Genomic DNA, 26417 nt, shown 5'->3' on the forward strand with positions numbered 1-26417 from the left:
TTGGGACCTGATGGGAGCCTTTATTCAGACAGCAGAGACCCGCCTCCCTCTCTGCCTCCCTCTTCCTCAGGCCTTGGGAATCAAGGGCAGCCATTGCCCCTGTGAAGACTCCCCCAGGCTGGCACCCAGAGAACGCTGGCAGGCAGGGAGGGGTCAGGTACATGGGTTGTGGACCTGAGCAATCCCTGAGCACTCGGGGTTCACTTCTGGCTCCCCCAGGAGCTCCATTGGCTGCTCCCTCTGATAAATCATGATGAGCCATGTCCAAGGGTCAGAGTTCACAGAGGAGGAACCTGGGTGCTGGCACAGACGTGCTCCACCCCTAGGGGAAGTGGGGGGTGGGGTGGGGTGGGGCCTCAGGCGCTCCGGGTCTACACCAGGCCCTCCACACGCAGGGGCGGCTCCGTGATGCCCAGCTCCTGCCGCAGAGCCTGCAGGGGCTGTTCCCAGCGCCGCTCGTAGTACACGCTGAGGACACACGGGGCTCTGCGGCCATTCTCAACTGCCCATGGGATCAGCTCCGAGATCAGCAATTGCAGGCTCCTGTGGGGCCGCAGAGGAGAGAGAAGACAGAGGACCCGGGGTCCTGAGTGCCAGGCACGCCACCTGCCCTGAGCCGACGTGCGTGTCCTTAGTTAATCCGTGCAGACAAGAGGAGGCAGTTCCCAGCCCCACTTTTCAGAAGAGGAGGCAGAAGCTCAGTGAGGTAAAAGCCCTGTGCTCGAAGCCACACATTTTGAACACGCCAAAGCCCAGCTTTAAGTCGAGGGCTCCCCCACCTCCAGAAACTAATGCCAGACTGCATCCCCAGGAACCTGCACCGCCCACCCCCAGCCCCAGGTTTCCTGACCCAGCTATTCTCACTCGATGCAGGGGCCTGGCCCGAGAAACCCTCAAGTTCTATGAAGCGTCCAAGCTTCACGAAGCCTCATCCTGGAGCCCCTGCGCCGGGCCAGGTTCACGCTCTGCCCTAGCCTTCCCATCCTGGCTTCCTGAGATCCACTGGGGCTGCTCAGAAAGGCTGTGGGCTCTTCCCATTTCCTGGAGCCCTGCACTTTCCCCCAACCTCTCAGCCCTTGAGAACTTACTGGGCGCTGAGTTGGATCGGTCCGAAGAGTGCACTCAGGACGCACATGGGCAGGCCGGTCTGGACAGCCTCAAACCATTTCACCACGATCTCCCCTGGCAGGCAGGGTGGGGAAGTGAGTGAGAAGTGAGGACGGGCCGGGGGAGGAGAGGCCAGTAATGCTTAGGACAGGGTGAGGCATCTGCTCCACTCCGATCTCTACCGGGGGTCAGCAGTGCCCAGTCCCGGCCTGTGCTGGGCCTTGGGGCACTTGGCTTGGGGTGGGGGGAGGAGGGTCCAAGAAAGAGGAGGAGGAGGCAAGGGCTGGAAAGGAAGCTTGGGGTCAGGGTACGGGACTCCAAAAGCCAGGCTGAGGAGTCCAGGCCTCCGGGAACCACTGAGGGTTTCAGAGTGTGGGGAGCCCAGGCGTCTGGACACTGCCACATCAGTGTAGGAGCTGTCAGAGGCACTGGGGGTGGAGGATGGGGATGTGTAGCCCAGATACACCACGATGTTCGGGTAAAGTGAAAAATGAGGCACTGGGTCAGCTAACTGGTGAGCAGCTGAAACAGGTGTGCCCTGACCTGGCCCTGCAGATAGACCAGGAGACAGGCTGAATGGAGGGCCCGGCACCACCCAGGCCACTCACTGGGTACACTCTGCCCCATGCCCCACTGGGTACACTCTGCCCCATGCCCACTCTGGAAGCATCCAGGGGCTGCCTGCTGGCCAGCACTCACCCAGGATGTTGGTGGGCATGCCCAGCAGGGTGTGGAGCATGTCATGGATCTCCCGATACCGCTGGATCACGTATGCCAGCTCCTCGTCGTCCACGAAGCGGGTGGGTGCGCGGGTGTCTGGGGAGACCTTCTGATGATCATGAGAGTGAAATCGCTCAGTCGTGTCTGACTCTTTGCGACCCCATGGCCTGTAGCCTGCAAGGCTTCTCCATCCATTGGATTTTCCAGGCCAAGAATACTGGAGTGGGTTGCCATTTCCTTCTCCAGGGGAATCTTTCAGATCTAGGGATCGAACCCGGGTCTCCTGCATTGCAGGCAGATTCTGTACTGTCTGAGCCGCTGGGGAAGCCCTCTGACAACCATGAGCCCTCCCTAGACCCCTTCTTCTTGGTTCCCGGGGTCCAATTTCCCAGCCTCCCCTCGACTCTCAACCACGCCACCAAATTCACACCCCACCAGAACTATCTCAGGACTTTAGGTCTGTCTGCAGCTGCTGACAGGGGAGTCTGCAGGCAGGGAATATAAAGGGCGCCCCCTTGGCCTACCCCAACTCCCACAGGATGTACAGCCCCTGCTAGAATCTCAGAAACCCCTGGTGGGGAGAGCGAAGCAGGAGGTGTTTTCTGATACAGAGTTTCAGTTTTTACAAGATGAAAAAGCTCCCGTGATTGGTTTCACAACAATGTGACTATATTTAATACACTACTGAACTGCCCAGTTAGAGAGGACTAAGATAGTAAATCTTATGGTGTGTTTTTTTTTTGGAACCACAACTGGAAATAAAATGAGGGGGGAGGAGAAAAGAAGCACCCAAGGCCCCCACTTCTTCAGATGAGCTGCTCCCAGCCTAGGGTGCTCTTTCACCTTGACAATTCCTACCTGTCCTTCACAACCTGGCTTAAGTGTCCCTTCTGCAGGAGGCTGCCCCTGACCTTCAGACAGATCAGGTCCACGTTATGGTCTCTTGTAGCATCCGGTAATTTTTTGTGGCATCTGACACGACTGTGTCGTGATGTTTGGTGCCCGTGATTGTTAATGTCTCTCGTTCACACCAGCACTGTTGGGTACAGCAGCCAATCATGGCAGCCACCAAGGCTTGAATGTGACAAGTGCCAACTGAGATGTGCTGCATGTGTGAAATACACACTGGAGCTCCAAGACTCGGCATGACAAGAATAATGTGAAATCTCAATAATTTTATACTATCGATTACATACAGAAAGGGTATTTTAGCACACGAAAACAAGATATGTTATTAAAAGTAATTCTATCTGTTTCTATTTTGTTTATCTGATGGCAGCAGATTCTAAATCCCCTTCATGGTGTGCATGCTATTGCGGTAAACAGTGTTGCAGCAGCCGGTCATCAGCCCAGGACCGGGCTCTCTTGTTCTGTCTCCAAGGCCTGGGAATCAATTTACATCATCCTGTAAACGCAGGAGTAAAAGGCCAGCCCCAGGCACTTTCTGACCCCAGGCAGGGATGGCAACTGTCCTTCTGTTTCTGCCCACTGCCCCTCAGCTGAACCATGCAGAATAGGTCTTCCTAGTTTCAGAGCATGAGCTCAGCCTGTCCAGAGGTCAAGGGATTTGGTGCCTTTATTTTGGGGGCTGCTAGCCCAGTGCCACGGTCTGTGTTTGTGACTTCATTGGGTCCCCGGTTCTAATTTCTTCTATAGAGTTCTATCTGTTGTGTGAAGCTGAAGGTGGTCAGTGATGGCTGACACCTACTATGTGCCAGCACTTTATGAAGTCCTCCGTACATACTGTCATGCCACGTCTTAAGGCCACCTGGGGGTAGATATTGCTATCAGCCTCAGATTCAGATAAGAAAAAAGGGAGAGATAAAGTAACTTTGTCAGAGATCACACAGCTAATCAAGTGGCTGAGTCAGGATTCCGGACACAGCCTGCTGGATTCCAAAGCCTTAACATCCATTATTAATCAGCCATGTAAGTGCCTTGGAAGAGAAACATGAGGTTTCCTTACCTCAGATAAAGAGTCTGGGGCTCAGAGGTCAAGTGATTTACCCAGAGCTTTAAAGACGGGAAGAAAGGCGAGCAGTCAGTCTCAGGGAAGGTGGCCTCACCTTGACCTTTGATCTAAACCTCCACTGGGACAAAGGTGTTCCCTTACACTTTGTGGGCTGCCAGGTGTCTATACTCTAGAAGTGTCACAATCTCCAGGGCTGTTACTTAAGGCTGTGGCTGAGCGAGGTGCCCAGGGAGGCCTTGGCAGTCCCATCCCCTCCACAACAGGACAGAAGGCTCTGGGGGACTTCAGAAGAATAGCCTTTTTCTGGTGGTACCTGGAGCAGGTCACCCTGGTGGATTTCCCATTGATGAAATAAACTTGCATCTTGGTGAAATTTCTGGGTGATGGTATAAAATGGGGCGTGGGCAATAGGGAGCAGTACAGGAGAGGATAGAAGATGATTATTTTCTCAGGTACAATAAGCTAAAGCAGATGTTCTCAACCATCTACCCGGGGATAGCTGCAGTGTCTGGAGACATTTAAGGTTGTCACAACTTAGTGGGGCACGTGCTACTGGAATCCAGTATGTAGAAGCCAGGATGTTTCCTACAATGCACAGTGCTGCCCTACAACAAACAATTCTCCAGCCCCAAAAGTCAACAGTGGCGAGGTTGAGAAACCTAGCTCAAGAGCAATCTTCGCTCACTCTTTGACCTCCTCCAGCCTGGTTGGCTCCTGCAGCTGAGCTGGATGGCAACTTGACAGAGGTGCTCTGATGGGAAGTGTATGTGCTGGGGGGCAGGGAAGGGTAGGAGCAGGGACTCTGCCCTGCGATATCCTAAGGTCCTTTTATAAAGCAGATCATGTTACTATCTATTGCTTCTATTACAAAATACAGACTTTGTCTGTAAGCAGATAGGGTAGGAGGCCCATGGAGAAAGAGAACCAGGCATGACATTCTTGACATTAGAGAAGCCATTTTGGCCTAAGTCAACTTGGGATCTAAGCCTGGACACAATGCTTGCCCTTCAACATGTTTCAGTAATTAATGATCTTAAAAGAATAAAGGAATGCAGGAATAGAGGAAAAGCAGTCAAACAACGAAAGAGAAGTCAAAGTGTTAGTTGCTCAGTCATGTCTGATTCTTTGTGACCCCATGGACTGTAACTCCCTAAGCTCCTCTGTCCATGGGATTCTCCAGGCAAGAATACTGGAATGGGTTGCCATTTCCTTCTCCAGGGGATCTTCCCAACTCAGGGATTGAATCTGGGTCTCCTGCACTGTAGGCAGACTCCTTACTGTCTGAGCCGTCAAGAAATAACAGTTCAATGATAAAAGAGTCCCAGTTCCTCCTCAAAGAATATACATTAACAATGTGATATGTATCTTTACACTTTTCTATAGGAACTAAGGCCCTACCCAGGTGGCGGGTGGTATCTACACGCTAAGATCCCAGATTAGTTAAAACCTAAGAAATGATGATGTTGACCTTCTTTGACTCTCCTGATATCAATCAACTAAGACTTGGACCCTGTTGACCTTTGCCCCAATTCTATGCTGAATTCTCTGCTCAAGATCTGATAAGAGTGCCTGAAGAACTATGGACACAGGTTCGTGACATTGTACAGGGGGCATTGATCAAAACAATCCCCAAGAAAAAGAAATGCAAAAAGGCAAAATGGTTGTCTGAGGAGGCCTTACAAATAGCTGAGAAAAGAAGAGAAGTGAAAGGCAAGGGGAAAAGGAGAGATATACCCACTTGAATGCAGAGTTCCAGAGAATAACAAGGAGAGAATCACTTCCTCAGTGATCAATGCAAAGAAATAGAGGAAACAATAGAATGGGAAAGACTAGAGAGATCTTTTCAAGGAAATTAGAGATACCAAGGGAACATTTCATGCAAAGATGGGCTCGATAAAGGACAGAAATGGTATGGACCTAACAGAAGCAGAAGATATCAAGAAGAGGTGGCAAGAATACACAGAAGAACTGTACAAAAAAATCTTAATGACCCAGATTAACTACCATGGTGTGATCACTCACCTAGAGCCAGACATCCTAGAATGCGAAGTCAAGTGGGCCTTAGGAAGCATCACTATGAACAAAGATAGTGGAGGTGATGGAGTTCCAGTTGAGCTATTTCAAATCCTGAAAGATGATGCTGTGGAAGTGCTGCACTCAGTATGCCAGCGAATTTGGAAAACTCAGCAGTGGCCACAGGACTAGAAAAGGTCAGTTTTCATTCCAATCCCGAAGAAAAGCAATGCCAAAGGATGTTCAAACTATTGCACGATTGCACTCATTTCACACGCTAGCAAAGTAATGCTCAAAATTCTCCAAGCTAGGCTTCAACAGTATGTGAACCGAGAACTTCCAGATGTTCAAGCTGGATTTAGAAAAGGCAGAGGAACCAGAGATCAAATTGCCAACATCGGCTGGATCATAGAAAAAGCAAGAGTGTTCCAGAAAAATATCTACTTCTGCTTCATTGACTATGCTAAAGCCTTCAACTGTGTAGATCACAACAAACGAAAATTCTTCAAGAGATGGGAATACCAGACCAGCTTACCTGCCTCTTGAGAAATCTGTATGCAGGTCAAGAAACAACAGTTAGAACTCGACATGGAACAACAAAATTGAGAAAGGAGTATGTCAAGGCTGTATATTGTCACCCTGCTTATTTAACTGATATGCAGAGTTCAGTTCAGTTGCTCATTCATGTTCGACTCTGCAACCCCACGGACTGCAGCACGCCAGGCTTCCCTGTCCATCACTAAATTCCAGAGTTTGCAAGAGTATATGCAGAGTACATCATGCGAAATGCCAGGCTGGATGAAGAAGTTGGAATCAAGATTGCCAGGAGAAATATCAATAACCTCAGATATGCAGATGACATCATCACCCTTATGGCAGAAAGCAAGAGAACTAAAGAGTCTCTTGAAGGTGAAAGAGGTGAGTGAAAAAGCTGGCTTAAAATTCAACATTCAGAAAAGTAAGACCATGGCATCTGGTCCCTTCACCTCAAGGCAAATAGATGGGGAAACAATTGTCACACCCAAGGGGCACACTGTCTCTACAATAGAGGACACAATGTAATAATTAAGAGCAGGATTCTGATTTGAATATTGCCTCCATTAATACTGGCCTATGAAATCAGCAAGTTGCTTAACCTCTCTGAGCCCTAGTTTCCTCATCTTGGCAGAGTTGTTGGGGGGGAATTCAGTGAGATCACGTGTGAACCTGCCATGTGGCACGCAATAGAGGTTAGTAAGTGCAGAGCAGTGTAATTGCTTGGAGTGATGCTCCTGGCCCATGTGACTGTACCGCAGAAAATGACAATGCCTTGACACGCAAGACTGCAACGCAGTGCTGCCCATGGTGGAGGCACAGGCCCCTCCTTCCTCAGGACATTACTCATGTGCCATTCATCTGCCCTCCCTGGTGACTGCCAAACACACAGAAGCTGGAGACTCACATTCACATCCAGAAAATGGAGATACGCGCAGCCAAAGGAGCCCTCGGGCAGACTGCGGAGCTTGCCCATGTCGAGGGTGGACAGCGAGATCCGGGGACGCTCCCTGTGAAGCAGGAGGCAGGATTCAGATACTGGGAGGGCACCAGCAAAGGCAGGTGAAAGGTCCAGCTAGAGTAAGGGTTTGAGGGGCAGAGGGCAGCAAAGGGGTCAAGTCCTAATGGAGCCTCTACTACTGGCAAGGCCAGTGGCAGGGACTGAAGAGACTACCACAAGCTAAGGCTATAGTTCCTGCCTTGGGTAAACAGGCCTCAGATGTGATCTGGGTATTCACACAGGGCACTGCAGGGGTGGGGGTTACAGGCAGCATATGTTATGGGACGTTAGTGAAGGCACAAGAGCCCTGTTGTTGGAACTGGGCTGAGGCCACCATACTGCACTGTCCGGAGGTCATCAGAGTTGTCTATGTGAATGACATCCATGGAGCTGGAGGGTGCCCAGCCTGTGCAGCCATCCATGGTCATGGTATCAAGAAGAGTTCCCTAGAGGAACACCATGTGATTCCAGAGAAATCAGAATCCCCAAAGAATGCCCTCAATCCCCCAGGCAGAGCTGGGACCTACTGCAGGATCTGGGCACCCTCTGGATCCCTCTTCATCTGGTCCCTGAGGACCTTCAGGGCACGGTGTCCTGTGGTCTCTCCCAGAACTGCAACCATGTCTGAAAGGAAAAAAAATGGGGACAAATGGAGGCTATGATCTTAAGTAAATTATCTGACCTGGTCTAAACCTTAATTTCATACATGACAAAACAAGAGTATCCAGCTCTTAGTTACGAAGATTCAAGTTAAACAGTGAATCACCTGGCACACAGTAAAGCTCAATACGGCTACAGTTATTACTGTTATCAGTCTAATGGGGCGAGGTGGCTCCGGCTAGCACAATGTTCCAAAGAGTTAGTAAATCACTTTCACGTGCATCATCAGGACAGAATGTCACGGCTCTGTGGATGGGTAGACTCTGGTATCAGACAGTGCTGGGTTCAAGCCCCATTTTGATCACTATGTAGGTGACTGTGTGCAAACTGCTTCACATTTCCCATCTTCAGTGTCCTAATATGTGAAGTGCAGGTAATACCTTTCTTTTAGGGTTAATGTTAAGTCAAGGTTACGCATATAAAACACTTAACACAGTGAGCAAGTAAAATAAGGGCTCAGTGAGCAGCATTATTAATGATAACAGCATTATCATTTTTACTGGAAAGAATAACAGTGCTTTGAGATCTAAGAATCCTAGAGGGGATGAGAAAAACACTGTAGGATCCCAAAGCGTCCTATTAAAACATCCAGCAAACATTTATTGAGCATTTATTATGTGCCATGCACGATCCCAAATGCTAACAGGATGTTATCATTTGATGGGTGCTCATAAATTATCTAGTCCAGAGGTTCTCAATGTGTCTGAGTAACAGAATCTCCCAGGAAGCAGTTTAAAAAGGCTGAAGCTCAGATCCCACTTCCCTTCCATCCTCTCCTACCCACTCCTAGCAGATTCCAATTGTGAGAATTTAGGGTGGGACCCTAGCATCTACATTTTTATGAATGTTTCGGATGATTATGACTTGCAGCCAGGTTTGGGTACCCTGGCCTAGTCTAATCTATAGTTAACCAAGCAAACGGGGAGGCTTTGACAATGGCCGGGACCTGCGGGGCTTTCAAGGCAAGGGCACACCAGGCCCCAGACCCCGGACTCCCGTTGTTGTTCAGTCACTCAGTCCTGTCCGACTCTTTGCGACCTCATGGCCTGCAGCAGGCAAGGCTTCCCTGTCCTTCACTGTCTCCTGCAGTTTGCTCAAACTCATGTCCATTGAGTCAGTGATGCCATCCAACCATCTCATCCTCTGTGGCCCGCTTCTCCTCCTGCCTTCAATCTTCCCCAGCATCGGGGTCTTTTCCAATGAGTTGGCTCTTCGCATCAGGTGGCCAAAGCAATGGAGCTTCAGCATCACTCCAGATCCCTCAGTTCAGTCGCTCAGTCGTGTCTGACTCCTTGCGACCCCATGAATCGCAGTATGCCAGGCCTCCCTGTCCATCACCAACTCCCGGAGTTCACCTAAACTCATGTCCATCGAGTCGGTGATGCCATCCAGCCATCTCATCCTCTGTCATCCCCTTCTCCTCCTGTCCCCAATCTCTCCCAACATCAGAGTCTTTTCCAATGAGTCAACTCTTCGCATGAGGTGGCCAAAGTACTGGAGTTTCAGCTTTAGCATCAGTCCTTCCAAAGAAATCCCAGGGTTGATCTCCTTCAGAAAGGACTAGTTGGATCTCCTTGCAGTCCAAGGGACTCTCAAGAGTCTTCTCCAACACCACAGTTCAAAAGCATCAATTCTTTACCGCTCAGCCTTCTTCACAGTCCAACTCTCACATCCATACATGACCACAGGAAAAACCATAGCCTTGACTAGATGGACCTTAGTCGGCAAAGTAATGTCTCTGCTTTTGAATATGCTATCTAGGTTGGTCATAACTTTTCTTCCGAGGAGTAAGCGTCTTTTAATTTCATGGCTGCAGTCACCATCTGCAGTGATTTTGGAGCCCAGAAAAATAAAGTCTGACACTGTTTCCCCATCTATTTCCCATGAAGTGATGGGACCGGATGCCATCTTTGTTTTCTGAATGTTGAGCTTTAAGCCAACTTTTTCGCTCTCCTCTTTCACTTTCATCAAGAGGCTTTTAGTTCCTCTTCACTTTCTGCCATAAGGGTGGTGTCATCTGCATATCTGAGGTTAGTGATATTTCTTCTGGCAATCTTGATTCCAGCTTGTGTTTCTTCCAGTCCAGCATTTCTCATGATGTACTCTGCATATAAGTTAAATAAGCAGGGTGACAATATACAGCCTTGACGTACTCCTTTTCCTATTTGGAACCAGTTTGTTGTTCCATGTCCAGTTCTAACTGTTGCTTCCTGACCTGCATACAGATTTCTCAAGAGGCAGGTAAGGTGGTCCGGATCCCTAGTTGCCCCAATAAAGCGCCGGCGGCGCTGGCTGCCTTACCGTGGCGATAGGGATTGTAGAGCGCCATCCCGGCAGAGCCGGCGGCCAGCAGCACCTTCTGCAGCAGGGAGGTGGGGATGTGTTCGGGGTAGAGCAGGCCGGCGCCATGGCTCACGGCTCTGAGGGGAACACCTGCGGGGCAAGAAAACAGACGAGCGGTCAAAAGAGCCGAGCGGGGCGCGTCCCCGGCCCTCCTTCCCGCGCCCCGGCCGCTTGCCTGCAGAAGGACCTGGACTGCCGCGGAAGGCGCAGAGCGGGCGCCCGACCCCGCGCAGCAGCGTCGCCATGGCAGCGGGCACCGTCAGACGTCCTGGGGGGGGATGAGCCGGGCAAGGCCGACTCCACCCCCCGCCCCCAACTTCTCTGGCGACGGCGCGCTGGAGAAGTCAAAAGGACTCGAGCCTTACTGCGCTGAGTGGGGAAGGGCCTTTTGGGCGGGAAAAATAGCACGGACAGGAAAAGCCTCTCGATAAGCATGAAAAAACCTAGGCAACCCCTTTGTCACCTACACCCACGGATATAAAATCCTTCTCATTTAACCTCACCTCCAAGAGAGGTCTCCAAGTAAGCCTCGTCAGGTTTGGGGTTCAGCACCGGACCCTACGTCGTTCTCCGTAGCACGTTTTCCCCCCGAGGACAATAAGAAGCGAACCTCTTCCGTCCATGAAACATGGCGGCGCCCATTGGTAGTAGCACATTTGGGGGCGGGACCATATAGCATTTCCGTCTGCGTTCAGCTGTTGGGCGAGCTCGGGCTGCGCGGGCTTCAGGTATGGCGTCCGCCGGCCTGGCTCGGCTGCAGGGGCTCTTCGCAGTCTACAAGCCCCCCGGGCTAAAATGGAAGCATCTACGGGATACTGTGGAGCTGCAGCTTCTGAAAGGTGAGTGCCTCGAGCCAGACCCAGGATCCCGCTCCGGTTTCCCAGGAGTCCATCTCAGCTTCTGAACATTGTTGCAAAATAAGATCGTGTGACCCATTCGTCTGGGCAGAGCGGTTTCCTAACTGACTGTTCGGTTCATAGTACCTCGCTTTCTCCCGTGTTCAGATGGGTAAACAGATTCAGTACTGTCCGTGGTCATAAGTAATCAATAAGTGGTAAAGTCAAGAAAGCTGAGCGCCGAAGAATTTATGCTTTTAAATTGTGGTGTTGGAGAAGACTCTTGAGAGTCCCTTGGACTGCAGGGAGATCCAACCAGTCCATTCTAAAGGAGATCAGTCCTGGGTGTTCATTGGAAGGACTGATGTTAAAGCTGAAACTCCAATACTTTGGCTACCTCATGCAAAGAGTTGACTCTCTGGAAAAGACCCTGATGCTGGGAGGGATTGGGGGCAGGAGGAGAAGGGGACGACAGAGGATGAGATGGCTGGATGGCGTCACCGACTCGATGGACATGAGTTTGGGTGAGCTCTGGGAGTTGGTGATGGACAGGGAGGCCTGGCATGCTGCGATTCATGGGGTCGCAAAGATTCGGACACGACTGAGAGACTGAACTGAACTGAAAGTCAAGATTTGAACCCAAGTCTGTTTCTTAACTTCTGCTCTTCTTTGCACTGTGGGCTTTCAGCTGTCTTCTACAACAGAATTGATGAGATGTTCTTTACGTGTATTCAGGTCTCAATGCTGGGAAGCCTCCTGCCCCTAAACAGCGTGTTCGCTTCCTGTTGGAACCCGTGGAAAGCAGCAAAGAGAAGGAGCTGACCCTCACAGCCAACCGTGTGCCCACACTCATCGACCATCCGCTGGGTAATGGGCATTCAGCAAAGGGGCTGGGTATCGCTTCCCTGGAAAGTCCCTGCCCAAAGTCAGTGTGTCCCAGCCAGACTCCTTCTGTCCCAGACCAATGTAGGACCACAGTGGCAGTGAAGTGTTTGACCAGAGATTGGCAAAATTTCCTGGAAAGGGCTGCTGCTGCTGCTAAGTTGCTTCAGTCATGTCTGACTCTGTGCGACCCCATAGATGGCAGCCCACCAGGCTCCCCCGTCCCTGGGATTCTCCATGCAATAACACTCGAGTGGGTTGCCATTTCCTTCTCCAGTGCATGAAAGTGACCAGGCTCTTCCACCCATGGGATTTTCCAGGCAAGAGTACCGGAGTGGGGTGCCATTGCCTTCTCCGTGGAAAGGGCTAGATAGTCAATATTTTAGGCTTTGCAGGTTTGTGTGATTGTTGTGCAGAGCAGCTATAGACAGTATGTAATGACCCTGGCTGTGTTCCAGTAACACGTTACCTGTGGATTTGTTGTTGTTTAGTCACTAAGCTGTGTTTGGTTCATTTGGGACCTTGTGGATTGTAGCCTGCCAGGTTCCTCTGTCCATAGGATTTCCCAGGCAAGAATCCTGGAATGCGCTGCCATTTCCTTCTTTCCTTCAAGGGGATTGAATCCGCCTCTTCTGCATTGGCAGGATTCTTTACCACTGAACCACCGGGGAAACCAGGCATCAGTGACTGAATGGATGTGAGTTATAGTAAACTGGGAGTTGGCGATGGACAGGGAGGCCTGGCGTGCTGGAATCCATGGGGTTGCAGAGTCGGACACGACTGAGCGACTAAACTGAACTGACCATGGAAGCCCCTTACTTGTGGATACTGACATTTGAATTTCATGTATTTTTCATATATCATGAAATAGTATTCTTTTCAGTTTTTAAGACCACTTAGTAACATAAGAATCATTTTAACTTGTGGGCTGTGAAAAAGCAAAACTTGAGGATTTGACCTGTGGACTGTAGTTTGCTGACCCCTTTATTATTCTGGGATTCCAGGTAAAAATTGAGACCCTCAGGTAGAAGTCCTCAGGACAGAATTTGGAACTCCTGTGAAAGAGTGACTTAAAAAAAATTTTTTTTAATTTTATTGAAGTATAATTGGTTTACAATATTGTGTCAATTTGTGCTATACAGCAAAGTGATTCAATTATACATATGTATACATTCTATTTCCCATTCTTTTCCATTATGGTTTATCACAGGATATTGAACATAGTTTCCTATGCTATACAATAGGACCTGGTTGTTTATCCTTTCTACATATGTGTGTGTGTGTGTGCTCAGTCACTCAGTTGTGTCCCACTCTTTGCAACCTCGTGGACTGTTGCCAGGCTTCTCTGTTCATGGAATTTTCCATGCAAGAATACTGGACTGGGCTGCCATCTCCTTCTCCAGGGGGTCTTCCGGACCCAGGGATCAAACGTGAATCTCTTGTGTCTCCTGCATTGACAGGTGGATTCTTTCCCACTGCGCCACCTGGGAAGCCCATTCGATATAAAATAGTTTGCATCTGCTTATCCCAGACTCGCAAGCCATCCTTCCCCTACTTCCCTTCGCCTTTGACAACCACAAATCTGTTCTCTGTGTCTGTGAAGAGTGACCTTTTATAGTCAACGAAGCTAACCAACAGTGAAACTAGTTCCAATAATGAGCCCCCATCATTAGATATAATTAAAATGTATGTTTGGGAGGCTATCGGAAGGCTAAGGAACTTAGAGGCCAGGAACCTCTAAAACCCCTTGGACAGAAATATTCAGTGAGTCAACAGTATTCAGTTCAGTTGCTCAGTCGTGTCCAAATCTTTGCGACCCCATGGACTGCAGCAGGTCAGGCTTCCCTGTCCATTACCAACTCCTAGAGCTTCCTCAAACTCATGTCCATCCAGTCGGTGATGCCACCCAACCATCTCATCCTCTGTCATCCCCTTCTCCTCCTGCCTTCAATCTTACCCAGCATCAGGGTCTTTTCTAGTGAGTCAGTCCTTCGCATCAGGTAGCCAAAGTATTGGAGTTTCAGCTTCATCATCAGTCCTTCTAATGAATATTCAGGGTTGATTTCCTTTAGGATTGGCTGGTTTGATCTCCTTGCAGTCCAAAGGACTCTCAAGAGTCTTCTCAAACACCATAGTTCAAAAACATCAATCTTTGGCACTCAGCTTTCTTTAAAGTCCAACTCTCCCATCCATACATAACTACTGGAAAAGCCATAGCTTTGACCAGACGGGCCTTTGTTGGCAAAGTAATGTCTCTGCCTTTTAATATGCTCTCTAGGTTGGTCATAGCTTTTCTTCCAAGGAGCAAGCATCTTTTAATTTCTGTTTCTTTTCTTTCCTTTTTTTTTTTTAGCATCTTTTAATTTCATGGCTGCATTCACCATCTGCAGTGATTTTGGAGCCCCAAAATATAAAGTCAGCCAGTTTCCACTGTTTCCCCATCTATTTGCCATGAAGCGATGGGACCGGATGCCATGATCTTAGTGTTCTGAATGTTGAGTTTTAAGCCAACTTTTCACTCACCTCTTTCACTTTCATCAAGAGGCTCTTTAGTTCATCTCCGCTTTCTGCCATAAGGATGGTGTCATCCGCATATCTGAGGTTATTGATATTTCTCCTGGCAGTCTTGATTCCAGCTTGTGATTCATCCAGCCCGGCATTTCACATGATGTACTCTGCATATAAGTTAAATAAGCAGGGTTACAATATACAGCCTTAATGTACTCCTTTCCCAATTTGGAACCAGTCTCTGTTGTTCCATGTCCAGTTCTAACTGTTGCTTCTTGACCTACGTACAGGTTTCTCAGGAGGTAGGTAAGGTGGTCTGGTATTCTCATCTCTTTAAGACTTTTCCACCATTTCCAAAACCCCTTGGACAGAAATATTCAGTGAGTCTACAGTATAACAACAGCAAAAGCAAGTATGATGTGTTGAGGGCCTACTCTGTACTAGGTACTACGTTAAGCTTTTCCCAAGTACCATCTCATTGAATCCTGTGAAGTGGGTCCTAGTCCCATTTCACAAATGGTAAGACGAAAGTTCAGTGTTGGCTAATGTTAAATCATGTAGCCTGGATTTATTAAGCTTTTAACTACCCCATACTGTTACCCTAGGTTCCTCTTGATCTTCAGAAATGTAAAAGCTTCTAGCTCACTCCTGCATTCATTCATTTTTTATTTTTACATCTTTCTTGAAGTATAATTGATGTACAAAAACCTGTACATAATTATATCTGTTTGATGAGTCATTCATTCTTTTGGGAAATGGGTCATTTCCTGAGCAGTCAGTGAGTTCTAAGCTCTGCGAACACACAGACCCAGGAATTCGCAGCCTCCATTTTCTCACTGGGAGACTGTCCAGAACCCACCTTCCACAGGAGCTGGATAAGGAACCCCCCAATCTTAATTCCAGTGTTCTGCCCAGTGCACTCAAAGCCCTTCATTGAGGGAATGGTGACAGGCAGACTTACAGGCCTTTCGGGTTGCCTTTTCTCTGGGCCCCAGAAACTGAAGAAATGGTTTGGGACCCCAGGTTCCTTGGTGGGGAAGCCTGAAAGTCCAGCTTGATGCTGATTTGGGCTCCATGAGGCAACATTCTAGGAATGAGATCGCCATGTGGGCCCAAAGCCATCCTGGAGGCTGGGTTCATTGAGGATGAAGAACTCATTTGTTTCTTTCCAGTTCGTGGACTCGCATTCACCAGCCTGAAGGTTGGCGTGGGACACCGACTGGATTCCCAGGCATCTGGGGTGCTTGGTAGGTGGTGTGGTGAGCCTGGGGTGCAGTGATAGAGGCCTGGGGAACTCTGAGGAGCCCAGCCCACTTCTCACCTGACTGCCACTTCCCACTCCTGCCTTCCTCCCCTGATCCCTCCCAAGTCTGATCTCTAGGAAGACGACTGGTGGAAAGAGGGATGTCCTGATCGTCCACCCTTATCAAGTGACTCTTGCCTGTGACATGTGGTTTGAAACCCTTTGTACACATGTATTCACCATAACAACGTTGTTTGGTAGATCATGTATGATTTTAGGAAGAAAAGTAAGCCTCGAGGAGCACAGATGATTTGTCTTGGGTCATGTAGCGAGCGACAGTCCCTGGACCAGAGAGGAAGCCTCTTGCTTGTGTGGGGTAACCAAGTGCCTGACCCTGGCCCCGCTGGCAGAGCTCTAGATGTCGCTGGGCACACAAAGCCCTGAGTCATGAGCCATCTGTGTCCCCAGGGTCAGGCGGTGGCCACGTCCTGCATGCACAATGGTCATAGCGACTTGTCCTGCTTCCTGGGACACAGGCGGGCGGACGTGATCTCATGCGCCCCTCCCGGAGTACCCTCTCCAGGAGTGAATGGAGGGTCATTCTTTCCTTCAACCAGAGGGAAAAACAGACCCTAAGAAAGGCAGGGAGTGGCGACAGTTCCCCCGCTTATTGGACTTGTCCTTTGTGCCGACCACTTCCTTCCCGCTCGTTGTCTCGGTCATCACAACACCCACAGAGATCAGATAGTAATTTTATCCCCATTTTACCGATGCGGAGCCTGAGACCCCAGGAGGTTAAAGGACATGCTGAGAACCATCCCCAGATGGGAGTATAGGTCTGTGTGACTGGGCTGGTGGTCTCTTAGTTTTGAGTGTCAGGATCCCCAGGGAGCTTGCTAAGGATCCTAGCCCCCCACCCCTACCCTCACCCCAACTCCCACTTTGAGTCAGAGTCAGTATATGTGGCTGGGACCTGGAAATCTGCCTTATCATACACATGCCCAGAGGCTTCCTTGCATCCAGTAGAAGATGCTCTCCTTGCCCCCTGGCTGCCACACCCATCAGCAGTGGGAGTGTTCTGCTGGAGAGGGTGGGTGGGGGTTGGAGAGCCCAGGGGAACCGGAACGGGGAGCCCAGTGTAAGATCAGGCTGGGGTACCTTTCAGTGCTCGGCGTGGGACACGGATGCGGACTCCTCACTGATATGTACAATGCTCACCTCACCAAGGTACGGGGGCTGGGGACCGCCTGCTTATCCCTCCGCCCTTTCCCTGGGGGTCACTGGTAGGATTCTGAAGCGGAGAGGATTCCACGAGGGATGCGCATTTGGGGGCAGGGCAAGTCTTGTGCTAGGGGAAGCTGAGCAACAGCGTCAGCGTGACAGCTGGCGCTGTCCCATGCTGACTGCCCTGTGCCCAGCGCCATGTGTGGACCCCCTCGTGGATGCCTTACAGCATCCCCGTGAGATGGGATCTACTGTTAACCCATTTTACAGATGAAAGAATGAGGCCCCAAAGAGGAGATGACACTTGTTCTGGCTCACACAGCCTTTATTTCTTAAATTTTTTTGGCCACACCCCTGGGCTTGCAGGATCTTAGTTCCTCAACCAGGGGTTGAACCCTTGGCCCCAGCGGTGAAAGTGCAGAGTCGTACCCATTGGGCTGCCGGGGAATTCCCTCACACGGCCTCTAAGGAGGCAGAGCTGGGATTTGAACCTGGGTCTGTCTCACCCCAGAGCCTGATCTTGATACCACTGCATTCTCTCCGCAACGGTGAGAAGTGGATACCACCATCTCGGCGTTAGGGAGCTTGCATTCCTGCTGGGCTGTGGGGTCTGGCTTCACGAGTGTGTGCAGAGATGCCGCGTTAGGAGACCTAGGGTGTTCGTGGTTAAGAGCAGAGATTGTGGAGCCAAGTGGCTTCGCGTTAAGACTCCAGCTTGTAGCACTGTTGTAGCCAGCTCTGTGTCCTGGGCTGGATTACTTAACATCTGTGTGCATCCATTTCCTCATCTTTGAAATGGGAGTGAAAATAGTACCTCCTCCGTAGGCTTACTGTGAAGATTAAATTAGTGGCAGTATGTAACGGGCTCAGCATAGCCACTCACGCGGTGGATGCTCAGCCGATGTCACCACTGTCATCCTCACTGTCATTGTCGTTACTCTTATCTGAGGCAGAGGCAGGCAGCTGCACAGATCGTATTTGGAGGGAGGAGAGAAGCCGACAGTCTCCGGGGGTGGGGGGCCTGGGAGGCTCTGGTGTCAGGTTGGATGGAAGTGGAGCGGCGTGGAGGCTGGGGTTGGTCACAGGGTGGCTCGGCGCCCTGTGCAGGCTGCCAATGCTGCTTGCCATCACAGGAAAGTCCGGTGCCCTTCCCCAGGGGGCAGCTGGGCAGGGGCCGAGCGCCCAAACTCCCTGAGTGGCCCCCACCCCCAGCCTCAGTCTGGCACCCTGGGGTCCTGAGCTGCTGGACCACACCTCCTTCCTCCGTGCAGGGCTTAGACCATACCCATACCTTGCCTGCCCGTCCTCCAGGATTACACTGTGCGCGGCCTCCTGGGCAAAGCCACAGACGACTTCTGTGAGGATGGGCGGCTGGTGGAGAAGACAACATACGGTAAGAGCCCAAGGGAGTCCCGGGGTGGGGCAGTAGGAGTGGGTGCTCCCGCCCCTTCACTTGCTTCCTTTATGCTTCACCCCGACATGGGCCGTGAGGGTCCCTCTCAAACACTCGCAGACACACCAAGCCAGGGCTGGCTCCTAGGGGCGTGGACACGTGATTCTGTCTTCTGAGAATTCCTTGTCCTCTCCACGCTTTCTCACCTGGCTTAAATGTCCCCTCCCCAGGGACGCTTCTCCAGCCCCCAGGCTTGGACCAGGTGTACTGTCAGAAAAGTCATCAGCTGACGATCAGTGGTTTTAATGTCTGTCTCCCACCAGGGTGACACCCATGAGAGCAGGGATGTTGTAGTTCCACTCCTGTGGTCCCCCGTGGCACTGGGCCTGGCATGTGGGAAGCGCTGGATGGATCAATGGATGGGTGATGGATGGATGGGTAGATGGATAGGTGGCTTGTTCTTCATTTCTTGCTCTCCCCATGTTCTAAACTGTCCTGTAGGATCTGTTGCACGTGCTTGTTCGACACGTTTCTGAGCACCAACATGCGCCAGCCACTGTGGGGCGCACATATGGTGAATCAGATGGGGTCCCCAGTCTCAGTGGTCTCACAGTCTAGCAAGGAAAGCAGACACACCTCTACGTCTCCCGGAGAAGATTAAAAACACGGCAAAGCGATGCTACATATTTGCACTTGTGGGTGTGTGTCAACTACCAACAAAATGTTCTGAAGACAGCTACTAGCTTGACACTTTTGGGAGGGCAGGAGCTGGAATTTGGAGGAGGGGAGGTGTTTGTTGGTGTTGGTCTGAATTTCTGGAAGAAGATTCTTAAGTCATTAAAAACTATTATAAACACCCAGAAAAACTAAGTGCCAGGAAAGAGAAGCAGGTAGAGAGCGTCAGGAGCCAGGAGGAGGAAGCTGCTGGCTTCCAGATAAGACAACAGCACGAATGAAACCTACAGGAGGGGTGAGAGGCCCGCGCCCTTCCCAGCTGGCCAACCTTTAGTCCCTACACCTGCTCCCAGAGCTCTGGCCAGTGGAGTCAGAAGTTGGCGCCTGTCCCAGTAGGCCCACAGGCTCGGCCTCCCCGTGGGTTTGAGCATCCCCAGGATTTGCTGCTGCCTGCCCCAGAATCCCTCGGTGGGACCAGTATGCAGAGCCTCTCCCACTTCTTGCCAACCCACTTCTGTGTTTGGACAGGTGGCACCCTCCCTCCAGGGATGCCTGGCACGAAAAACCTTGGACTGGGGCTCAGGGGTCCTGGCTTAGAAGAGCAGGCAAGTCATATCATACTATGAGCCTCATTTCCAGAAGAAAGTGGGATTTTTGTTGTTGTTGTTGTTGGTTGGTTTTTTGGGGGTGAGAAGGGGATGTGTTTGTTTTTTTTTCCAAGCCACGCCAAATCTTAGCTCCCTGACCAGGGATCAAGCCCATGCCCCCTGCATTGGGAGAGCAGAGTCTTAATGACTAGACCAATCAGAGAAGTCCCAAGAACAAAGCATTCTTAACCTGGAGCCTGTGAATCCCTTGAGTTTGTCCTCCAGACATTGAGTTCATGTGTATATTTCTGAGAAGAGTGTCCAGAGCTTTCATAAGATTCTCAAAGGACTCTCAACCCCCATACATGGGGATCCTGGGACCTAAGGATGCATGGGACCCCCTCTCGGTTCCAAGGACGGGGCTGGTTTGAAATTTCTAGTTTGCTGCCTCAGTGGGCACCTGTGCTGACCACCACCTGGCTTTTCCAGACCACGTGACCAGAGAGAAGTTGGACCGCATCCTGGCTGTGATCCAAGGTTCCCATCAGAAGGCTCTGGTGACGTAAGAGAGGCCTGGCCCACACCCCCCTGCAAGTGGGACCTCAAGGAAGCGCTGGGTGGTTGTTAAGTGCCTAAGTCGTGTCCAACTCTTTATGACCCCATGGACGGCAGCACGCCAGGACAGCACGCCCAGCTTCCCTGTCCTTCACCATCTCCCAGAGCTTGCTCAAACTCATGTCCATTGAGTCAGCGATGCCATCCAACCATCTCATCCTCTGTTGCCCCCTTCTCCTCCTGCCTTCAGTCTTTCCCAGCATCAGGGTCTTTTCCAGTGAGTTGGCTCTTAGCATCAGGTGGCCAAAGTACTGGAGCTTCAGCTTCAGCATCAGTCCTCCCAATGAATATTCAGGGTTGATTTCCTTCAGGAAGTGCTGGGGTTGGGGGGGCAGGGGGCAGAGATGGGCAGTGCTCGAAGAGTAAGAAGTTAACCCGCAGGGCTCTGCCTGCTCCCAAACAGATTCCATGGATCTTCCTATCTGAGCCCAAAACCAGGCATAAGCACCCACTCCTTTCAGGGCGTGCAGAAATGTTTCCTTGTGCCAGGGCATGGGCCAGTCCCTCCCTGGTTGGGCTCATAGGGAATATATGAGCTAACAGAGAAGAAAGCCAGGCGACCACAGCATCTCAGCACAGTCAGGCGGAAGTAGTCAGTGCAGGTACAACTGAACAGGGGTAGAGCTTGTGGTTCAGGATTGGAGGGCACCGGAAGAGGCTGCTGCAAACGGGGCTAGAGGGACTGAGAAGGTGTGAAGCAAATGAAGAACTTCAGGAAAGGCATGAGTGGGGCAGGGCTGGGGTGGGCAGTCAGCTGCCTGATCTGGCCCCTCCTGATCCCCAGGTACTCCAACCTCGACCTACAGACCCAGGAGGCCTATGAGATGGCCGTGAGCGGCGTGATCCGGCCCATGAACAAGTCCCCGATGCTGATCACCGGCATCCGATGCCTCCAGTTTGCGCCTCCGGAATTCCTCTTAGGTAAGTTGCTCTAGGAAGTTGGGGCAGCGCCATGAGGCTCCCGAGTTCATAGAGTCACTGTGGGAGACCCTTGCGGAGGCCAGCATGTGTGAGCGCTGATCTCGACTGGTCAAGGCAGCAGGGGCCCGCTTCGTTCCCAGCCTGAGGCTGGACTTGGCTGATCACACGGTGCACAGAGCAGATAGATGTCTCCTGCCAAGTCTCCCTTTGAAGCCAGACCTTAACAAGCAGAGGTTATATGTAGTGGCTCCTCTCCAGAGCCACCCAGCGTCTCAGGTCACTGTGGGGCATCAGACACTACTTTCCCCTCTGCCCTGATCCCACCCAGCTCAGCACCTGCTCCATCACCACTCTTTCTTTGTTTATTGTGTTAACAAGGGCTCCTTTCTTGAGTGCTGACCAAGACTCTCCCGATGCTAAGTGTGTTATAGAAATGATTCCTCACAACCACCTTTTTTTTTTTTTTATCTTCACCATGTGGCTTACCAGATCTTAGTTCACTGACCAGGGATTGAACTCTTGCCCCTTGCAGTGGAAGCATGGTGTCCTAACCACTGGACCACAAGGAAAGTCCCAACTTGGGGGTTCCTCTGAAAAGGCAGATTCTGATTCAGCAGGTCTGGATGGGGCCTGAGACTCTACCTGTCTTAACAGACTCTCAGGGCCTGCCCTGAGCTACACTTAGAGGAGGAAGAGGTCTGGCTAAGGTCATTGCACAGCCAGGAGGGCTCCTGGGGTGTGGATCTAGATCAGTGACCCCAGAGGCTGTGCTCCTGACTGCCACCTTTGCTGTGTGTCCCTGGCAGAGGTGCAGTGCATGCATGAGACACAGAAGCAGCTGCGAAGGCTGGTGCACGAAATAGGCCTGGAGCTGAAGAGCACCGCTGTCTGTACCCAGGTGCGGCGGACACGGGACGGCTTCTTCACCCTGGATGATGCTCTCCTGAGGACCCAGTGGGACCTGCCGAGCATCCAGGGTGCCATCCAGGCTGCAGCACCCCGGGTGGCGGCAGAGCTGGAGAAGAGCTTGAGGCCTTGGCTGGGCACCCAGGAGCCCCCTGGTCCAGGCCAGCCCTGGGACTCCGAGAGGCCACGTTCTGCCTTGGAGCCAGAGAGCCATGTGGGGCATTGACAGGCCAGCAGCTGGTGGAACAGTGGATGTCTAAAAATAAGAGCTGGTGGAACAGTGGGTGTCTAAAAATAAGAATTGTTTGTGGCTGGAACTGCTGACTGCAGAACACCAGAGCAGGAGGGACTTTTTTGCACATGACAGAAACCCTGAGGCTATTAGAGAAAACATTGACAGGGAGTTCCCTAGTCAGGGAACTAAGATCCTGCAAGCCATGTGGTGTTGCCAGAGAAAAAAGAGATCAACAGAATTGGCCCAGTTAAAAACTTCTGTACAGAGGAAAAGACGCTAAATGAATGAAAGACTGATAAAAGATAGTTGTTATAAGTCTAAGCAATAATATTTATAATATATAAAGAGTTCTTACAAAACAATAAGAAAAGCATGACAAGAACGTTGATCAAATGACGTGAATTGTGTGTTTGTATTGTAAAAGCAATCCAGATGGCTAGTAAACCTGAAATGATGCTCAGACTCTAGTGATGAAAGACGTTCAGATGAAAATGAGATGACTTTTCCTTGCCTTTCAAATAAAGTAAGAAAAAGATACCATCCATTATTGGGGAGGGTGTGAGAAGATGGGCAATTTATATACTTGGTGCCAGGTTGCTACAGTCATATCCGACTCTCTGTGACCCCACGGACTGTAGCCCGCCAGGCTAGCTCTGTCCATGGGATTCCCCAGGCAAGAAAATGAGTGGGTTGCCATTTCCTTCTCCAGGAGATCTTCCCAAGCCAGGGATCAAACTAGCGTCTCCTGTATGGGCAGGCAGATTCTTTACCACCAGAGCCATCTGGGAGTGTGCTTGCTAGGAATACACAACTATGTAACCTTTCTGGAGCACTTCGATGGTATGTATCAGCATTTAAAATGCTCCTGCCCTGGGACTTCCCCGGTGGTCTGGTGGTTAAGAATCAAGGACGGGGATTTGATCCCTGCTCTGTGAACTAAGACACCACGTGCCCTTAGGTAACTAAGCCCCACAGCCCCTTGAGCCTGTGCTCCTTAACAAGAGAGGGATCAAACTCAGGCCCCCTCTGCTGGGCGTGCAGAGCCTTCACCACTGGACTGCCAGGGAACTCCTGGAAGGAAATCATTCTTAAAAGAAGGAAAACAAGGGTGCATTCTGCGGTCCCAGGGATTAGGACTTAGACACGTGAATTTTGGGGGGACGTAACTTGACTCATAACAGGTGGTTAGACACTCACCTGGACTGGCCCAGTGCTTCTCAGAGCCGTGCTGTCCTGTAACCAGAAAACTGCCCCTGAGGTCAGGGGAGGCCCCTTCTTCCCCTCCACTACCCCTGTTACTACAGCCGCAGTGGCTGACTGGGGCACATGTTATGCTGTGGTTAATAAACATCACCCCAGAACCTCTCCATGGGAGTGCTGGGGACCAGGGCTGTTCAGAACTTTCCTCGCTGCCTGCCCAGGGAAGCGGCGAGGGCGCAGGGCTCCAGAGGCTCTAAGGGTGGCTTCCTGGGGCATGGACTGTACCTGACCCTCCAGGGCCTCTCCCAGCAGCGCCTCTTCCATGGTCCAAATAAGAATTTAAGTTTTGATTGCACTGTGTATAAGAAGTGTATCTGGGGACTTCCTTGGTGGTCCAGTGACTAAGAGTCCACATTCCCAATGCAGGGTCCCCAGGTTCGATCCCTAGTCAGGGAACTAGATCCCACATTCCGCAACTAAATGTTGGCACACTGCAGCTAGAAGTTTTCCTATGCTGTAACTAAGACCTGGTGCAGCCAAGTAAAAAGTAATCATTACTTAAAGCAATGGAGACAGTGACAGACTTCATATTCTTGGGCTCCAAAATCACTGCAGATAGTGACTGCAGCCTTGAAATTAAAAGACGCTTGCTCCTTGGAAGAAAAACTATGACCAACCCAGACAGCATATTAAAAAGCAGAGACATTACTTTGCCAACAAAGGTCCATCTAGTCAAACCTATGATTTTTCCAGTAGTCATATATGGATGTGAGAGTTGGACTATAAATAAAGTTGAGTGAGCCCTGTAGAGTTGATGCTTTCGAACTCTGGCGTTGAAGAAGACTCTTGAGAGTCCCTTGGACTGCAAGGAGATCAAACCAGTTAGTCCTAAAGGAAATCAGTCCTGAATATTCATTGGAAGGACTGAGGCTGAAGCTGAAACTCCAATACTTTGGCCACCTGATGCAAAGAACTGACTCATTTGAAAAGACCCTGATGCTGGGGAAGATTGAAGTCGGGAGGAGAAGGGGACGACAGAGGATGAGATGGTTGGGTGGCATCACCGACTCAATGGACATGAGTTTGAGCAAGCTCTGGGAGTTGGTGATGGACAGGGAAGTCTGGTGTGCTACAGTTAAGTGTTTCTCTGAGATGTGTGAGCTGTTAGAGCAAACTTTCAAACTTTAGGAGGGGGTCATGAGAGTTCCCAGCTTCAGTCAGCAGCACGTGTAGGTGACAACCTAGGACGTGTGGTCAGTGTCTGAAGGGGCAGGCTCATGGGACTGTGCCCTTGACCTGCATGGTGTGGGCAAATTCCAGGCAGGCAGTGTCAGAACTGAGTTGTATTGTAAGTCATCCAGTCCTGTCCCTCAGGAATTACAGAATTGCTTGGTATGGGAAAGCCTCCACGTTTGGGGTCAGAAGTACTGTGTACAGAAAGGAAACAGGAGTTTTTACCTGTATGTGTGCTCAGTATATATGTATTACCTGAATAAATAACCAAAGTGGTTACTTTTGTATTTCCTTTGGCTGTGCAATATGAGAAACCTTAGTTCCCCAACCAGGGATAGAACCCATGCCCCCTGCCTTGGGAGCACAAAGTCTTAACCGCTAGACTGCCAGGGAAGTCCCTCAAGTGATTAATTTTTTTAACAAAGTGGAATTATAATATACACAGTTATCACAATTGGCTTCTTTCATCCAACAGTAGAGTGTGGCCTTTTTTGGGCCTTTCCTGTTGGCTCTGGGTAAAGAACCCACCTGCCAATGCAGGAGACACGAGTTCAATCCCTGGGTTGGGAAGATCCCCTAGAGAAGGAAATGGCAACCCACTCCAGTATTCTTGCCTGGAGAATCCCGTGGACAGAGGAGCCTGGCAGGCTGCAGTCTGTGTTGTTTCGTTGCTCAGTCCAGACACAAATGAGTGACTCAGTGATGGCGTATGGCCCTCTCCCTATCTGTCCCATCAGGTACGAATGTTACTTCCTCCAGACTCCGTGGGGGTGCCCAGAGACACAGGGCTCTCTTAGAGGAAAGCCCTGACCTCTTCCCTCCTCTTGGGCTGTTCCTTCCCATTGTACGAATTGTGACTGCGGGATGTGGCAGCTTTCCCAAAGGCCTGGGTTTAGCCAGTTCGGTAACGGTGCTCAGTTGCTCAGTCGTATCTGACTTTGTGACCCCATAGACTGTAACCCGCCAGGCTCCTCTGTCCATGGCATTCTCCAGGCAAGAATACTGCAAAGGGTTACCATCTCCTCCAAGGGATCTTCCCAACTCCAGGACTGAACCCTTGTCTCCTGCTCAGCAAGCAGATTCTTTATCACTGCACCAGCTGGTCTGTCAGTTTATTCAACATTTACTCAATAAATATTCATTAGATGCCTACATATTATTGGCCACATGCTGGTATAGGCACCAGGAGTATATCGTAAACAAGACAGCCTAAATGCTAAGTGGGGAAAGGGAAGTTGGTGACGTTAACTAGGGCTGCCTGAGTAGTCTTTTGAATAAAATGCTGAACAGGGTGAGCCACTGAGTCAGGAAGTAACCTGGAAGTTGTTGTTCAGTCATTAAGTCGTGTCTGACTCTTTGTGACCCCATGGAATGCAGCACGCCAGGCTTCCCTGTCCTTCACTATCTTCTGGAGTTTGCTCAAACTCATGTCCATTGAGTCGGTGATGCCATCCTACCGTCTCATCCTCTGTTGCCCCCTTCTCCTGCCCTCAATCTTTCCCAGCATCAGGGTCTTTCCCAATGAGTTGGCTCATCACATCAGGTGGCCAAAGTATTGGAGCTTCAGCTTCAGCATCAGTCCTTCCAATAAATATTCAGAGTTGATTTCC

General features: G+C 50.6%; 2 protein-coding genes across 5 annotated transcripts; one reads left to right on the forward strand and one right to left on the reverse strand.

The window, feature by feature from the left end:
* On the reverse strand, positions 1 to 10614 carry COQ4 (coenzyme Q4). 3 transcript variants are annotated; one of them, XM_027966380.2, is made up of 7 exons: positions 10537 to 10614; positions 10308 to 10439; positions 7874 to 7970; positions 7254 to 7356; positions 1807 to 1936; positions 1089 to 1182; positions 1 to 543 (listed from the first exon to the last, which is right to left on the reverse strand). In XM_027966380.2, exons 1-7 carry the CDS (start codon positions 10592 to 10594, stop codon positions 372 to 374), a joined length of 786 nt encoding a protein of 261 aa, XP_027822181.1. In that variant the 5' UTR covers positions 10595 to 10614; the 3' UTR covers positions 1 to 371. The 3 variants fall into 3 exon arrangements, with proteins under 3 accessions (XP_027822181.1, XP_060269760.1, XP_027822179.1); XM_060413777.1 differs by having other exon boundaries at positions 1807 to 1933; positions 10525 to 10614; XM_027966378.2 differs by having other exon boundaries at positions 10525 to 10614.
* Positions 10615 to 11042: 428 nt separating this feature from the next.
* On the forward strand, positions 11043 to 25086 carry TRUB2 (TruB pseudouridine synthase family member 2). Of its 2 annotated transcripts, XM_004007161.4 has the most exons (8): positions 11043 to 11188; positions 11921 to 12052; positions 15748 to 15822; positions 16984 to 17045; positions 18354 to 18435; positions 20187 to 20259; positions 21097 to 21233; positions 22040 to 25086. In XM_004007161.4, exons 1-8 carry the CDS (start codon positions 11080 to 11082, stop codon positions 22363 to 22365), a joined length of 996 nt encoding a protein of 331 aa, XP_004007210.1. In that variant the 5' UTR covers positions 11043 to 11079; the 3' UTR covers positions 22366 to 25086. The 2 variants fall into 2 exon arrangements, with proteins under 2 accessions (XP_004007210.1, XP_012017455.1); XM_012162065.3 differs by lacking the exon at positions 15748 to 15822.
* Positions 25087 to 26417: the final 1331 nt, after the last annotated feature.

The sequence above is a fragment of the Ovis aries genome, chromosome 3 (assembly GCF_016772045.2).
Source record: "Ovis aries strain OAR_USU_Benz2616 breed Rambouillet chromosome 3, ARS-UI_Ramb_v3.0, whole genome shotgun sequence".
Classification (NCBI taxonomy): Eukaryota; Metazoa; Chordata; class Mammalia; order Artiodactyla; family Bovidae; genus Ovis; species Ovis aries.

What these genes read in the sequence shown, in the direction of transcription:
- COQ4 (XM_027966378.2), bottom strand. Translation starts at nt 10,594, where the DNA reads ATGGCGACGCTGCTGCGCGGGGTCGGGCGCCCGCTCTGCGCCTTCCGC. An exon ending in CAGTCCAGGTCCTTCTGCAG is followed by an intron (nt 10,440 to 10,524) that starts GCAAGCGGCCGG and finishes CTTGCCCCGCAG; the next exon opens with GTGTTCCCCTCAGAGCCGTG. An exon ending in CATGCCCACCAACATCCTGG is followed by an intron (nt 1,183 to 1,806) that starts GTGAGTGCTGGC and finishes CCTGCCTGCCAG; the next exon opens with GGGAGATCGTGGTGAAATGG.
- TRUB2 (XM_004007161.4), top strand. Translation starts at nt 11,080, where the DNA reads ATGGCGTCCGCCGGCCTGGCTCGGCTGCAGGGGCTCTTCGCAGTCTAC. An exon ending in CCAGGCATCTGGGGTGCTTG is followed by an intron (nt 15,823 to 16,983) that starts GTAGGTGGTGTG and finishes GGTACCTTTCAG; the next exon opens with TGCTCGGCGTGGGACACGGA. An exon ending in CATCAGAAGGCTCTGGTGAC is followed by an intron (nt 20,260 to 21,096) that starts GTAAGAGAGGCC and finishes CCTGATCCCCAG; the next exon opens with GTACTCCAACCTCGACCTAC.